The sequence below is a fragment of the Carya illinoinensis genome, chromosome 13, assembly GCF_018687715.1.
Source record: "Carya illinoinensis cultivar Pawnee chromosome 13, C.illinoinensisPawnee_v1, whole genome shotgun sequence".
Lineage (NCBI taxonomy): Eukaryota > Viridiplantae > Streptophyta > Magnoliopsida > Fagales > Juglandaceae > Carya > Carya illinoinensis.
The window spans coordinates 3,749,465-3,766,596 of record NC_056764.1 but is presented as its reverse complement, the minus strand read 5'-3'; the positions used below and the strand labels follow the sequence as shown (position 1 = coordinate 3,766,596).

At 33.1% G+C, this 17,132-nt stretch overlaps 1 protein-coding gene across 1 annotated transcript; it reads right to left on the bottom strand.

Moving 5' to 3' along the window:
• Positions 1-4,469: 4,469 nt before the first annotated feature.
• LOC122291421 (UDP-glucosyltransferase 29-like) lies at positions 4,470-6,189 on the bottom strand. Its single transcript, XM_043099129.1, has one exon. It carries the CDS (start codon positions 6,003-6,005, stop codon positions 4,629-4,631), a length of 1,377 nt encoding a protein of 458 aa, XP_042955063.1. The 5' UTR covers positions 6,006-6,189; the 3' UTR covers positions 4,470-4,628.
• Positions 6,190-17,132: the final 10,943 nt, after the last annotated feature.

Below are 17,132 nucleotides of genomic sequence, written 5' to 3'. Positions count from 1 at the left end.
TCCAGTTTATCTCCCAGAATGACCTTTTTATAGTTTACACCATATTTTACTGACCAAATGATCTTCAAATGGGGAAAATAAGATATCCATGTAAACTAGACTAAAAAAAGAACAACTTATATGAAAGAGACTTTATGATAAAACACTTAAAAAAGCTTCGAAATGGGTGTGCAAAAGACCTCCTAAAAGCTGTCCGAGAGAGAGTGTTTGATATTCTTTCAATGGAAAGTGTAAATGAAGATAATTTCGTGGGGAGAGGTGGCTGGAGATACTTATGGATGAGATATGGAAGAGATGAAACTGGAGTTGAGAGTTGAGTGTAGTTTTCTCCTACCCAAAATATCTATAAAAGATTATCTCATAATATTCTATCCAATAGTATCTACAAAAAAATCAACTTAAGATATTTTTATCTAATAATATCTATAAAAATCAACTCAAAATATTTTTACCCAATAATATTCATGAAAATTACCTCAAGATATTTCTTTTTATCCAATAATATCTACAGTTTTGAACAGACATTTTGTCCGAAAATATGAAAAAATGTTATTGTGCCATAAGACTTTAAATAACCCTCCGAGTCTAATGGCACAAACCATAATACATTTTGACACTTCTAACTATCTCCAATAATCAAAAACACACTTCTAATACCATAATAAATAATAACACTAACTATGTAGTTAGACAAAAACCTATACGATTAATGGATTCGTGAAAACTTATGGGGTTTTCACGAGATTCCTAAAGTTCATAGAAATTTCACAATTGAATTTCTAGCGGGCTGTTACACCTATTATTTGCTGACGATCTAATTCTATTTGGAAAGGCCAATCGAACCACCTCCATTAACTTCAAGAATAGTTTGGAAAAATATTCTTATTGGTCAGGACAAAAAGTCCATGCAAGTAAATCTTCCATTAAATTTAGTGACAATACACTGCCTCGTCAAAAGCAATGTGTAAAGATTGTGTTTGACCTAAAAAATGCTTCTTTCAATATTAAATACTTGGGTCTTCCTCTGTCCTTCAATGGATCAAAGAAAGCTCACTTTCAGAACATACAACAAAGAATCACTAAAAGATGGCTAAATGGAAAGCAAAATTACTCTCTCAAGCAGGACGCACAACCCTCATTAGAACAGTTGCCAGCACCATACCTTCTTATTTAATGTCTACCATCACCATCCCAAAAAGTATTGCTAGCAACTTGGATCGTACTTTTATGAAATTCTGGTAGGGTTTCCCACCTGAAAAATCTCACGATATCACATTTAAATCTTGGAACTCCATCTATAAACCAAAATCCATGGGAGGTCTAAGGATTAGACTTATTGTTGATTTTAATCAAGCGTTCCTCTCAAAAATTGGATGGCATATGATTACAAGTGTCAATGTCATCTAGAGAAAAGTTCTAGCAGAGAAATATCTCAAAAAAGCATCTTTGTTAAAAACCAACCAAAAGCCTACAGACTCATGGATTTGGAAGCGTATCCTCAAGCAAAATGACTTTTTAAAGAAATGACTCTGTTATCAAATTAACAATGGAGTAAACACCAAAGTTTGGATTGATCCTTGGATTCCCAGTATCCAATCCTTTACTCCAGTACCAAAAGATGCAAATGTCCCAATAAATCCAACTTTTTAGGTCTCAAAGTTAATGATAGAGGAACCTAGGAGGTGGAACACCATTCTCCTACAAGCCCTTTTCCAACAACATTTTGTTAATGAGATTGAAAAAATTCCTCTTGCCCAACAAAATTTTCAGAGCCTTCTTAATAAGCCAATCTGGACACAACACAATTTTGGAAAATACAATGTAAAATCAGCCTACTCAGGTATCAGCTTATCCCATGTACAGGGTGGTTTTGACAATAACAACATTCAAGATAATATGTGGAAAAAGTTTTGGAAGTTAAAGGTCCAAGATAGACTAAAGCTTTTCTGTTGGAAAATTCTAACAAATATCATTCCAACAAAAGATCGAATAAAAAACTTTGTCAAAATCAATCAGGAGAATATTGACTGCATTATCTGTAATACGGGTGAAGAAAGTCAATCTCATCTCTTTCTAAATTGTAGCTTCACCAGAATTCTATGGAGAAACTCTCATTGGCCTTTAAACATTTCCAACTGTGCCCAAGATGACACAAACAGGTGGATAAAATGTATTCTAGACCCGTCAAATAGCTTAGGAATTCCTAAAGAAGATATATTTCATTTCTAAATTTTTGCAATTGTGGCAATGGATAGCATATGGTTCCTAAGAAACAAGGTCATTCATGAAGCTTTCAAACCTTATTTAAATAATTTCATTTTGTCCACAAAAAAAGTTTCAAAGAACATTGTGATGCGTGGGGCAATATTCATATTAATCAAAATAAATCTTTGATACATTTTTCCTGTGAATCATTGTATCATCACCTTTGATGTGGCAATCAGACAAAGAAAATGCACAACAGTAGCCATCTGTAAAGCACCAGACAGATCAATTCTTTTTGTGATTATAAAGCAGGTTTGCAATACAAATCCAAATCAAGGGGAAGCGGAAGCAATGTTATCATGTATGCAAGAAGCAAAAGCAAATCAAATTGGAAATATTGTAGTGGCAAGAGATTCATTAAACACTCTAAAAGCAGTTCAAGATTCAAACTACATACAACCGTGCAACTTATTATTCAGGATATTAAGATTGCTCTCAAAGACTTTCACAAATGGAAACTATAAAAAATACGTTGAAATAAAAATCGATACTCGCATTCTATTATGCAGTGGACTTCTTCCAAATCTTTATTTAGAAATATTTCATTAATTATAATCTCTCCCTCTTTGCTAAACTTTCATAATGAAAAGGATCCATCAGTATAGTTTTGTTTATATAAACACTGCTAGACACTATCTTAATATAATAAATGCTTTCTTTGAAAAAAAAAAAAAATTAATAGATTGCTCGATCTCATTCAAAAAGGGCACTGAAAACCAAAAAAGGACGTTCCAATGGTTTCGATCGAGATAAATGCTATATCTATAATCTACGGACAGTTGGCGTTGGGTCTGCCGACGCTTTTTTTAATTTATTGATTAAAAAACTATTTTTTATGATATTATAATTTTTTATTTTAAAATATTTATGATGATTTAAAAAATTACATAAAAAATAAATAAAATAAATACATTTATCGGGACATTTTCTCAAGAGATTATTTCCGTGCAGTAGTGCTGCTCTTCAATTTATTTCAGTTGATCGTCACGGCACCTCCAGTTAACACAAGCAAGAAAATGTCTTGGAGTTGCCCACTGGATCGATCTGGCTTAATTTCTAAAAGCTAGGAACCTGATTCTCATTGAATCTCATAATTTTTCTCTTTATATATATATATAATTTTATGTATAATTATTTTTATATACTTTTTTACACACTCTACTAATATAATTGGTTGTGTATTAAAAAAAATTATCTTACTAATTATATCAATAGAGTACATAAAAAATATACAAAAGTAATTATATTTAGTATTACTCTATACGTATGTGTGTGTGTGAGGGGATTAAAATCCCATAACCCAAGGCCAGGCCAAGCCAACTCACCTAGTTGGGTGTTAGAGGACAAAGGGAGACAATAAAGGACATGAGGTAGGCAAATGGTATGAGGTCTTAGAGCAAGTTAAAGGGAAAGTAGAAAAAGAAATGAAGTTAGAGCACGCCAAGGGATAGGGTTCCATCACTGCAAGTTGGTGCACACAATAAGATGATATATAAAATGCCTCCAGCCAAAGGGAAAAGCGGCCTCGACTTCTTCTTCTTCTTCCCCAGTTTCTGCTTCATCTCCTCATGAAATCTCCAGTCAGAGAGCTCCTACACAAGTATCCACCTTTCGTGAACACATCCGAGACCACCATTGTATAGTGAGAAGTGAGAGGTCATGAGAGATTATGAACAAGAATATTATAGTCAATTCCTCAAATACTTGTGGACATAATTAAGCACAACGCCGAACCATGTAAATATGTATTGTCCATCTCTCTTTATCTCCTCTGCGATTGCTTTCTATTCACCAACATGGATGTATGCGCTGACACTATACGACCTTGTCGAAACACCGTCAAGGACTCCAAACAATACCGATAGAGGCTTGGATCGAGTCAATGGGCCGGGAATGACTTTTTCTCTCCCTCAAACCTTTGGACCTTTTTTACGTCATCAGCAATATATTTATATGTATGTTCTTCTAAAGCCATCGACCTAGCATTAATAACTAGCTAGGCTTCAATCGCGATCGAGGTGATCATAACTTTAAATATTTCGTTCTAGCTAGAACGCTCTAATTAATTCATGGATAATTTTAGTTTTAAATATTACAACATGATATAATTATCAAAATAATTAGGATCTTTAACAAAAGATTATTACTTTTGTGATAGACTCCATGCACAATTCATATCCCTATATATATATAAAGACATTTTCTGAAAATTAAAAATCACAATATATATATCGCATTTTATTTTATAGGTACATATGTCTCTCCCATTTTAGACCTTCAAATTAAAATAAAAAGTTGAAGAAAATCCATAAATTAATTAACCAAGAGCAGCACCGGTGACAGTATTGACACCTTAATTTTAATTAATTTGTTCCAAACAAGTGGACTAGCTGATCAGCCACCCGGTCCATCTCCTCCTCTCCTTTCCTTCGCAGATTGTCTCTCATATCTCTTTCTTTCTTCCTTGCATTCTCCCCAATCTTCCCCATCACCGCCTCTTTGATCACTCTTGCAACCTCTTCTCTTTCAAGCTTCCCATGATCTCTGTCTCTCTTAACTTCCACACCTACACCAGCCGCCTCCACCACTCTAGCATTCAATGGTTGATCAAGTTGCATGGGGATGGCAACAATTGGAACCCCAAAATCTATGCTCTCCATTACCGAACTCCACCCACAATGACTCACAAACCCACCTATGCTGGAATGCCTCAGTATCTGTACTTGAGGTGCCCAATCCTCAACAACCATTCCTTTCTCCCCTACCCTTCCAAGAAACCCCTCCGGAAGTGCCTCTTCCAGCTTTATTTTATCTCCCTCAGGAAACCTCACAACCCATATGAAGTTCGCCTTACTCAGCTCAAGCCCATAAGCTATCTCTTCCATTTCTTCCTTTGACAAAAAGTACTCACTGCCAAAGGAAACGAACACGGTTGAACACAGTTCTCTCTCGTCAAGCCATTCAATGATTTTGGATTTCCCATCATGATCATCTGCAGGGACTGGAAGTTGAATAAGTGGACCAACTGGCACAATCTTCTTTTCAATTAAACGAGAGAGGAAATCCATATACTTCCCCTCAAGTTCTTCAAAAGTCTTCATCAGAACGATTCTAGAAGATCGCTCGAAAGTTTTAAGAGCCCGATCTATGTCATTAACGTGGTGATCATCATCCTCACTTGAATTAGAGTGATCTTCATTGGGCGAATCGACGAACCTTGCTTTCATATAGTCATGAAGTTGAATTTCCGGGAAAGGAAACTCAACACCGGGGTTCTTCATGGCGTTAAACACAAAAGAAATCGTGGCCGCTCCGGAACAAAAAAAGTTAACAGCCGGTATATTCAGGGAGGAAGCGATTTCTGGTGCCCAAGGCTGAAGAAAATCATAAATAAGAAGATCTGGATCTAGAGTCTTGAGGATGCTGGAGAAGGTAGAGCTGGCCATATCAAAGGCTCTTTTGAGGGTGGTATTGAGGTGGGGTGGGAGTCCTTTGGTTGTGTGGTAATGAGGAGGAAGCTCAGGCAAGGATGGAAGAGGGAGTTCCACAAGATGTATAGAAAGAGAGTACTTGTCAGAAAGTTTTGGTTCAATAGAACTGAGGTTGACAGGTGTGGAACAGAAGTATATGTGAAAGTTTCTCTCAGTAAGCCTCTTGGAGAGCTCTAGGAATGGTGATATGTGACCATGGGCCAACCATGGCAGCATCAGAACTCTAAGTCTACTTTGTGTAGAATCCATGATCACGTGTTCTCAGCTTTATTTCTGTGTATATATATCTCTCTCTTGCCTAATTGGTTTGTGCTGCATGGGCTCTGATCTTTCACCTTCTTGGTTCCAGTTTGCGCCTACTTGGTGGGTTTAAATAGATTAGGGAAGAAGGTTGCGTTCACGCCAAAGATGGCCGTGAGGAGGAAGAAGAACAACGTGGGTGTCAAATGAACAATTTTAAAAAAGAGTTTCTATATATATATATATATATATATATATAAAGAGATTATATAAAATAAACTCACAGATGTAATTTTATAGAATCCGTTATATCTGCTTTGTACGTAATAAAAATAATTGTACAATTTGATATACCACATTAAGTTATATCAGTTTGTGAGTTTATTTGTATGTAATTCCTTTATGACTAAAGTATTTTTCATTTTAAAATAGATCTAACAAATCACATAAAATCACGTCATTTTATAATTTTATTTTTATATACTCTCTTTATATGTCTGCAGTACTTCTATTTCTATAATCAAATCACAAATTACTTTTTGCAATTAGATTAGTTGATATAAAAAATAAAAATTCTATTCATAGCCAATAATTAGCTCGCCTTAAGTTATGTGCTTAATTTGCACATTACTATAATTATTGATTTCTATAGAAAATCAATAATCTAAAGGTTATAATCCATGATAGATCCATATAATCCATTTTCAAATAAATAAGTCCTAATTAATAGTGGCAAAGAATTATAAACTATTCTCAAAATAGCAATGGATATACTCTCAACCAATCATAGAATGTCGTGTTTACGGTATAAAATCCTTTGTGTTCTTAGATTACTTGATACTTAACAACATTATTTCATAATTTGTACATAATAATTATGAAATAAATATTTGAGTTTAGTTTTTTTAAATCATAAGTTCATCACTTCTTTTTTTCTTTATATTTTTAAGGGAGAGTTTTCGTACTTGTTCTTTTTAATTTCTTAAACCATGCATGAGATCGCATAGATGGTCATTATAAAATACTCATAGAAAACAGTACTGTAATATCATGTCAAGTACTGTTAAAAAATAATATGTTGGTAATTCACTACAAAAAAATGGATTTTTGTGACTTAATTTATTGCAATGAAAAGACTGTTCACAACACAAAAATCCATTTTTTTTTGTAGTGATTGGTAATTGTATCAGGTAATGGGATCAATAATGGTTTACTGAGGGAATGTTTGGACACTGAGAATTTTTGAAATTCTTAAAACATCACATCTCGAAATTTCATTTTTAAACATTACTCAAATACAAACTTTTTAATTTTGAATTTTCAAAATTTTTATTTGATCATTATTCAAACAAAACATAAAAATCAATGCAATTTTACAAACTTCAAATAAAAAACAATATTGAAAATTATATTTAGACAATTTTTTAAATTTGATGATATTTATATTCACTTTTTTTTTAAATCTCATTGTCTAAAATTTAATAAAATATTTTCACAAAAATTATTTCACTATTAATTATAAAATTATAACATACTCCAAATATTCAAAGATCCTCTCATCGACTATAAGAAAGAAAACAAGTGAAGATATATATGGGTGCATGACTTTTGATGTGAAAGATATGAAGGCCGCACGTAAGAACATTCTCAATTGATCATGTACCATACAAGAAACATAAATAATTTGAATAATTACTTAAAAAAGAAATTTCATCCGATTTTATAAAAGAAAAGTTAAAATACAATTTGCTACTGTAATTTGATCGGTACGATGTAGCATACTGTTCATCATATAAATATTTTTTTATTAATTATATTTTATTTACTCTTTTTTTTTTTTCTAAAATTTTCATCGTGGAAGTAAATTCTTTTTAATTATTGGGAATGGGGAGGAATTATTGTTAATTATTGTCAGATCGAGGGTTCTATTTCGCTGGTGAGAAGAGACAGTTTTGGTTGTTTTCGATCGGGATGATGAATTAGCATAGAAAAATGTTTGATTTAACGTTGCATTATTGATCATCTTCTTGACTGTGCGCATTATTGGATTGGATAAGAACAAACAGATTACAAAAAAAAATCAGATTTTTGTGATTAATTTATTGTAATTAAAAGATTATTTATAATTAATTTTAGTTAAAAATAATTATTTTATTAAAATTAACTGGTAGTAAATAAATACATCATTTAAAATACATCGATTTTATTTTTCTTTTAAAAAATATTTTGAAAATACTTTTTAATCATTTTTTCATACTTTGATTTTATTTTCAATTTTTATTTGACCTTCATATTTTTATTTTGTGTCTATAGAAGTACTGAATTATATTACATTCTATATAAAAATATATGAATTTTGTAAATTTATTAGTAAACAAGAAATATTTATAAATAATAAAATAATTATTTAAATGATATAAAAAATAAATAAATAAGTAGGTTGAAGTTGCTTTTAATTGGGTAGCTTTCCTAGCACTCTGGCATGTCTAATTCTGGCAACATATGATTAATGACTTGAAAAGTCAATGATCATCATGATCACCACAATGCCTAAAAATAGCAAGCTGCTACGTTCCCTCGAGTATCAAACTACAAAGGTACCAATGAAGAATGGCCAAACACATAGGATTCGCTACGACTTGCAAGCGGTGCTGAATTCTCCACGGCATCGCAAGTACCATTTTATATGTTGCGGTGCTGAATTATCCACGGCATCGCAAGTACCATTTATTATATGTTGGGTTTGTAATGAGCCCCATTTTCTTGGTAGGTGGACCTCAATTGATGACTGATAAAGATGTGTTATGAATTTTTTTTTTATAAGTATTATTGTGTATTAATATGTGTATTAATTTAATGTGATTAGTTAAAAAATAAATTTTATAAAAAATAATATTAATTTAAATTTTTAATATGAAAAAATTAATATTAATATGCAGACTAGTATGCGACTTTGTTTGTATGTAACAAAATTTTTTTTTTTTTTTTAAGTAGACTTTTAATGAGGTTTTGGCCATAGAGCTCAGGTTTTGGCACTAATTGCAATAAAAAAATTAAAGCGTCAGGCAGAAAGTTTGCTCAACACTCGTTCGATGGGCCAGTCGAGTGAAATTCAGACAGAGATTTCGCTTAACACGTGATCAACACTCTACTCAAGTGAAATCCAGACAGAGTTCGCTTGATGTGTGTTTGAGCGAATAATGCAGAAAAATAAAAATAAAAATTTTCACTATGTGACATTATATATATGTACTTAATGAAAGTCCTGAGTATTCTAAACAATAAAAACTTCTCCCCAAAGTGTATTTCATGATTCTCCAATATAATAAAATTTTCTGCAACTCTATAGACGCAAGCATGTTATTAAACTATATTAATTTTATGTCGTGTAATTATTTACTTTTATTTTGATTGTCATCGGTTTTCTCAATACATGCGCCAAAACATTGAAAAAAACAACGTTTTAATTAATTTTCAGAAATGGAAATATGAAATTATATACGTATATTGTTTTGCATGTTACTAGTACTTATGTTACTGTCTCAGCTTTGCACAAAATGATCTTATTAAATGGTTTAATATGTTGAAAATAAAATATAAAAGAAAATGAGATGGAGAAGAGAGAAGGGAGAAGGAGGGAGAGAGAATTTAAGGCTACAATATCTTTGCTATTCTTAATTATTCTCTAATACACAATTTAGGAAAATGTTAAATGTGCTTTAAAAAAACTTATAAAAAACTTATATATTGATATGCTAAAAATTATAAAATTTAAAATTCAAAATGTGAATTTAAAAATAAAAAATAAAAAAATGAGTTTTGTAAGTATATATAGCATTACTCCATAACATATGTTCCTATATATTAATTAGAGAAATAATGGAAATATAATAAACCAATGATACTAACTGATATTGATTGATTTACACAATAAACTAAATATGATAGAAAATAAGTCATATTTCCATATATATTAGAATAATATTACAAATATATTCTATAATAAGTTAATGTAATCCAACAACCAATTGTGCATGCAACTTTCTGTTTGACTGCTCGGGTCCAAATTCGATTCAAATGTACGTTGTTGGTCTTTTAATTAACACGTACTCTTCGTTTTATGCGATTCATGAAGTGCAAAAACTATTTTTTCTTTTTCTTTTTTGGTTTAAATCCAATTAATAACATGCCCTACCTATTTTCTTTTTCCGAAATTGTATCAATCTGATGAATCCAATTTGCTTGGATAACAGGCTGAAAGAAGGTTTTGAAATCCAAGTGAAAGTTTTACTGGATGGAAAACTTCTAGCTAGGTGGCTTAGAAAATCATTAAAAGGTAGGCAAGAATGAGTTTGATTGCAGTGAATACTTAAGAGACAAAGACATGAAAAAAGCACTAGAAGATCAAGCACAACTTATTGGCCAGTAGAAGAAATGGAAAAAGTTCAAAGAGATCAATGGGAAGATACAGAAGTTCTGGAGAGAAAATAATACAGAATACTATCATACTGGTATGCTTCGTTAGAGCTTTTTCAACCATTTAAATGCTTCTGTTTTTTATTCATGATTAGTTGCACATGCATCCAGTGGGTCTTGAATCCACAACCTTACCCTTGATCATCTCATCTTTTGAGAGGGGGAAGTGTAAGAAAGTGGCACCTATAGTAGGCACCCCTTCACCCTCTCTTGGGAGTTATGAAATGGCTTAAAAGCCCCTTCATGAGGCTTGATGGCTTACCCTTAATGGCAAGCCAGGGGGTTGTACTAGAGGAGCTATTTATATGGCCCCTCCCCCCTTTGGATGATATACTTGGATCAACAAGATTTGATCTTTCAGATGGTTCTCTCTAATCTCAGCATCTAGATTGTAGAATTTATAGATGTTGCTTTGATATTATCATATAGCACACTCTACCATTAACGGGACGATTTCAGATAAATAACAACACCGAAAAATCTGTGAAACACCTGTATTTAATTTAAAATATTTTTAACGAGGTAATCTCGCTTGTTGTGCAGATATAATTTTTCTAACATTTGTATCAAAGCAAAATCAGTTGTTCCCCATTTATGTTTGGCGTGCATGTTGTGATTTCATTCACTGTTTTTTTTTCATGCATGAAGAGACTTTTTTTTTTCTCTCTCTCTAACCATGGCCACCTGAGAGGTGGTGACGTACCCCAGTTTTAGGCCACATCTCACATGGATGCACTGTGTTCACCACAATATACTGAACACCATAGGTGATGGGAGCACCTTGGTGTTGCGCGCGCCCGAGGGCAGCGGCGTCCACCTGAGGTGCTAGGCACCATGTGCGAAACGATGCCTCACAACGTGATCTGCTGCAAGAAGAGCTGTGCGCACCGTGATGGTGCAGCAAAAAAAGCGGCTGCGCACAAGGTGCTGCAGCGCACCCGGTGCGGCTTGCACCAGGTGGTACGCACAACAGCAGTGGTGCACACCTGCAGCAGCTGCGCCGCGCACATGGTGCAGCGCGCACCAGTGAGAGGCGGAGAGAGGACGCACCGCCATGGTGCTGCGCTCACCACCTGCGCACAACAGTGGTGCCACGTGCACCACTTGCGCACTGCAGTGGTGCTGCGTAGCGCACTGGTGCAGGGGTGCTGCGCGCACCACCTACACAACACAGAGTTGCTGCGAGCACCACGGCTCCAGACGGAGCAGCCGCAGAGGTGCAGCAGTGTACCTGGTGCCGTTGCGCACGAGGTGCAGCAGCATGCACAAGGTGCTGAGCACCTGTGACCGGTGGAGAAAAAAAAATGAAAAAAAAAAATAATTTTTTTGTGTTATTAGAGGTATTGTAACCGTCGGCTGAAGGAGGAAGATGAACAGTGATGTTCTTTTAGTTTGTGATGAAGAATGGGCTGGATTTAAAGGAATTTGGGCCTATTTTTAAATCAAGTTTTGGGTCCGGCCCATGTATTTTGTTTTAGCAAAACCCCATCTGTTAAATGAAAGGAAAACAGTTTTTGGTTTAAATTATTAATGAGCTGTGGGTTGCAAAACTAATGGGTTTGTTGTTATTTATTGTTTGGGCCGAAAACAATTTTTTTTATTGCTTGTGATATAACGTTTTCGAGGCTGCAAAAGGGGCTGGGCTATTCTTTAATTGTGGCCCAGTTTTTTTTCACTAGGCTCTATGGGCCGTGGGCCCAGTAGGCACTGGCCTATTCTACAGCTAAGCTCCCAAGAGGGTGTGGCCTATGGCTGTTTTTTTTTTTTAAATGTTTTGGTGTTGATTTGAAGCCAAGACCTTGTGTGGGCTTTTTTTTTTTTTTTTTTTAATGTTTTGGTGGTGATTTGAAGCCAAGACCTCACACACAAGGACAATGAGTTCAACCATTAGACTAAAGCATATTGTTGGTAAGTTTGCTAACTTTATTTATTTATTCAGCATATTATTGTGGCATAGAATATTTATCTAAAATATTTTTACATGTTATTATGGTTATTGAATACATGCATGCCATGATATTATGAAATGATTTTCGTCACGTTTGTTAGACATTTTATTTTACGTTATAAATTGCCTAGGTTATTATTATTATTGTGAATAATAATTATTTGGATGAAATGTGATGAATTTCTTGTATATGTATTGTGTTTACATGTAATTGCATGAGCTTGTTTTATCACATGTATTGTTGGGCTAATTTTAAGAGTTAGTCATTATTTTTTTTTTTTATGAGATAATATAGAGGATTAAGTAGCTTGAGTTTTATTAGTACATACTTATGATTGGTTTAAACTGATTTCTTCAATTTAAGAAGAAATTATTTTTGCATGTGACTAACTCGGTAGATTGCTTATCTTAGTGGGAGTATGGTTAAAATTGATTTGGAATTAATCTCCTATACAATATAAATTTGTGCAAAAATTAAGTTAGAAATTAATAATTAGACAATGAGACGCAAAAGATGATTAGAAAGCATAGCGAATTTTCAATCTTATGACATGTATTTTTTTTTTTTTTTTCTGATTTAGATTAACGCGGCAAATTTCTTAAATGTGTGTGCAATTAGATGCGCATAGGTTAATAACTTTGAAATAACCGAGAAAAAAACCTCGAGATTATGTATGTGACTTAAGTGTCTCATTAATCTCCTACATGAGCAGTAGTTAGAAACAAATAAGATTATTAACAGGGTTAAATAATCTTAGATCATCATTATAGTAAAAACCTCTGAAATGTCTAGAGTAAAATTGGAAGTGCGCGTGGGACGCATGCACTACAATTTTTTATAGAAGTTGATGGGGTCAACTGTCATATAGAGCTAAACCACTATTTTACCTTTGAGAATTTTGTGGGTAATAATAGAAGTTGCACATTATTTATGCAACGCAAAGATTAATTGCTCCTATATTTGAGATTGAACATTATAATCTTGAAGCAACTTAAATTAACTCACGAATAAAAACATACTCTCTAAAACTTGTTAGTTTATCTGGCGAGTAAGAACATTAAAACTTGAGTGTGTAAGAGTGTTGAGGACAATATTGATTGGCACATTCATTTTAAAGGTTTTATTAGTGCATCTCTATGTGGTATTAGCACTGATAATATTACTCAAATTTTATTTATCTCTAGTGAGAACAAGTAGGTTTTTGCAGAAATATGAACTTAGGAGCACCTATTGAGAGTAATACCAAGCACTTTAGATATTTGCATGATAATTGTGGTAGTCTGAATAATTAGGTATGACTTAATTAAGCCTAAAAAATCTTGCTTGCAGTTACACTGATGCAAGATAGGTTTTAGATTAAGATAATTTCTTGCAAAGTTTTCGTTTATCCTGTAGTGGATTGGAGAATATGAAAATATTGAGTAAGTGAGAAATGAAAATATATCGTTAGTTAGCGGCTAAAACGTCACATACTGCATTTGTTGCACAAAGAGATATTTTTATTAGTGCTTTTAATGCAATATTAGAGAAGTCTAGACCTAATTTGATTTGAGACTCGTTAAAAGTAGTGGTGTTAGTGAGTATTCCTAGAAGTTTAGAAGTGATATTATTTCTTGAATGGGGAAATGATATATTAAAATATGCCGTTGAGGCATAGGATAATGGGTGTGAAGTTTGAGAAATTTAAGATTTTCTCACTAATAAGAACCCTCTCCTTTATTTTGAAGAGTTAAAGAGAAAAAAACAAATATGAGTATTTCTATATGGAAGTTCCTAGATATGCATAATAAGGATATGGAATAAAAATATTGTTTCATCATATAAATACGATTATAAATTTTTTAAGGAAAATATATTTTAGGTTAAAATATTTTTTCAAAATCGAAATCGTATGAGTTATATGATAGGAACAATTATCTTGCAGTTTAATGATTTGCTGAGAATGAAGTTCTAAATAAATTATGGCGCAAAGGCAGTTGTAGCCTTAAGTTTTGACTTATTGTCCTTAAATCAAGTTCATTTGCCATTGAGCTGACTTGAGTGACTACTTTGTGCAAACGTGAATTCTATCTAGATGATCTAAGCTTGATCATTTTTGGCTGAGTCGAGAAAATTACTTCTATTTTCGGCGAGGGTGGGGGTATTGTATGTATTTTTGGAAAGAACGTTTCATTATGTTCCATTCCACATTACCTGATACTTTAAATTAAAAATTTTTTAGAAAAATATCACCGAAGGTAGTGAGAGTATACCTTTGAGTTAAGGTATACCATTAGTGATAGTGACTCCTAAAACTCATAGAATATAAAAATCCTCATAAATAGTGTGGAAGCAATATATCAATATTATCTCGTCGTTTAGAGACTAGAAGAGAATATTTGTAATATAGTTCCGCTAAAGTTATAGAATTCAGATAGTAGGAATATCAACATAAAATCTGAGATTCACTTCATTTATATGATCTAACCCGAGGTTGTTGATTGGTTTGACACAAAAAAAGTGGAGTTGATAGAAGTATAGATCCATCTCTTGGCACTAATCGAGTTGCCTTTAGATAACCATTGATCAAACATTTATTAGAGTTTTTCTTGAAATAGTCAAATAGCTAATTCTCGTAGGAGAATTAGATGATTAAGTTTTTTGTGATGTTTAGGTGCAAGTACTGTAAATGCACGATTGTTGTTTGTACTGTTTTAGTACAAAAAGTAAATGAATGCTGCTAGTATTGTTTACATGCGACCTAAATGAACCATCTACTCAAAGATACCCAATATACCTAGTCGTTTTTATTAACGACCTATTGAATAAAGTGTGGTTCTTTGAAAGCCGTTGACGGTCTTAGAAAAATGTCTCTACTGAGAAAGATGATGATCTAGTTGTCTTAGATTATTAATTGTTGCCTAATGAGAGGTTTTCCATACTACAAGGTGATGGATGTGGGTTTGTAAAAAGTAGTTAAGACTTTACGTCTTGTGAGACTGTGTATGAGAAAAACAGTTTCTAGGAGCTCTTGTTCAAAATCCATATACAATTAATGAGATGGAAAATACTAAAGAATCTAGTTTTGCCTTGTATACAATTTGGTATTTCTATTATGATTTGCTCATAGGAGTTAGAGGTTGAGATCTTGTTAGAGGGTAAATATGGCTTACTTGATTAAGTGAGCTTGTGATGCGATTGTCGTTAAAAGTAATAACTAGACTATTGTGATTATCTTTGTGGGCAAAGGCCGTAATTGCTTTACCCTTAAAAGAAAAATAAATAATGATTATCTCACATTCTTTTTTGTTGAGTACAAGAGATTCATATGAAACATTGAAATCGTAAATTTAGTTTGCTGAATAACATTTGAGGTTACATTGAATATTCTTAAAAGTCGCATGTAGGACTTGCTGACTAGAATCTAAGATTCAAAATTGTGAGTTTGACCTTAATGAGATTCGCAATGAGTCTTTCATGACTTCATGGTTGTACTAATGACTTTTATATATAAAAGTAGAGTCTCTTGGAAGGTTCATGTTTTGGAAAGTTACTATACATGAAAATGCGCACGGAGTAAAAACTTCACTTGAGAGTTGTGATTTGATTATTTTTAGTTGATCATGTGATTTCCCTCCATCATGGTATTGCTTGTCATGCACATGATACTGATGTGTTTTAGAATCATGTGGCATGGCTGGAAGCATTTTTTGGTAAGTACAGACATTCACTATAAATTTGGTAGTTATGGTGAAAGAGGTATATCGATAGGTTTAGATCGGCTCACTCACACAAGCGATCACGTTTAGCGTTATAAAGGGGTAGCGAGCAAAGATGAGACAATGTGTCATTTGGAACTTGTTCAAAGAAGGATAAGTTGTAAGACACATAAAATATGTCGCCTTAATGGGAGCTAAGATGAGGTCTAAGGACCATACATGGTTACCTACAATTGTAACAGTCCGCTAGAAATTCAATTGTGAAATTTCTATTAACTTTAGGAATCTCGTGAAGACCCCATAAGTTTTCACGAATCCATTAATCGTATAGGTTTTTGTCTAACTACATAGTTAGTGTTATTATTTACTATGATATCAGAAGTGTATTTTTGATTATTGGAGATAGTTAGAAGTGTCAAAATGTATAATGGTTTGTGCCATTAGACTCGGAGGGTTATTTAAAGTCTTATGGCGCAATAACATTTTTTCATATTTTCGGACAAAACGTCTGTTCAAAACTGTAGATATTATTGGATAAAAATATTTTAAGCTAATTTTGTGGATATTATTAGATAAAAATATTTTAAGCTAATTTCGTGGATATTATTGGGTAAAAATATCTTGAATTGATTTTTGTAGATATTATTAGGTAAGAGAGTCCTACACTCCACTCTCACTCCGGGTAAGAGAGTCCTAAATTAACTCTCACTTCAGGTAAGAGAGTCCTACACTTAACTCTCACTCCAGCCTCATCTCTTCCATATCTCATCCATAAGTATCTCCAGCCACCTCTCCTCACGAAATTATTTTCATTTATACTTTCCATTAAAAGAATATCAAACACTCTCTCTCGGACAGCTTTTAGGAGTTCTTTTGCACGCCCATTTTGAAGCTTTTGTAAGTATTTTATCATAAAGTCTCCTTCATATAAATTGTTTCGTTTTTAGTCTAGTTTACATGGATATCTTATTTGCCCCATTTTAAGATCATTTGGTCAGTCAAATATTATATAA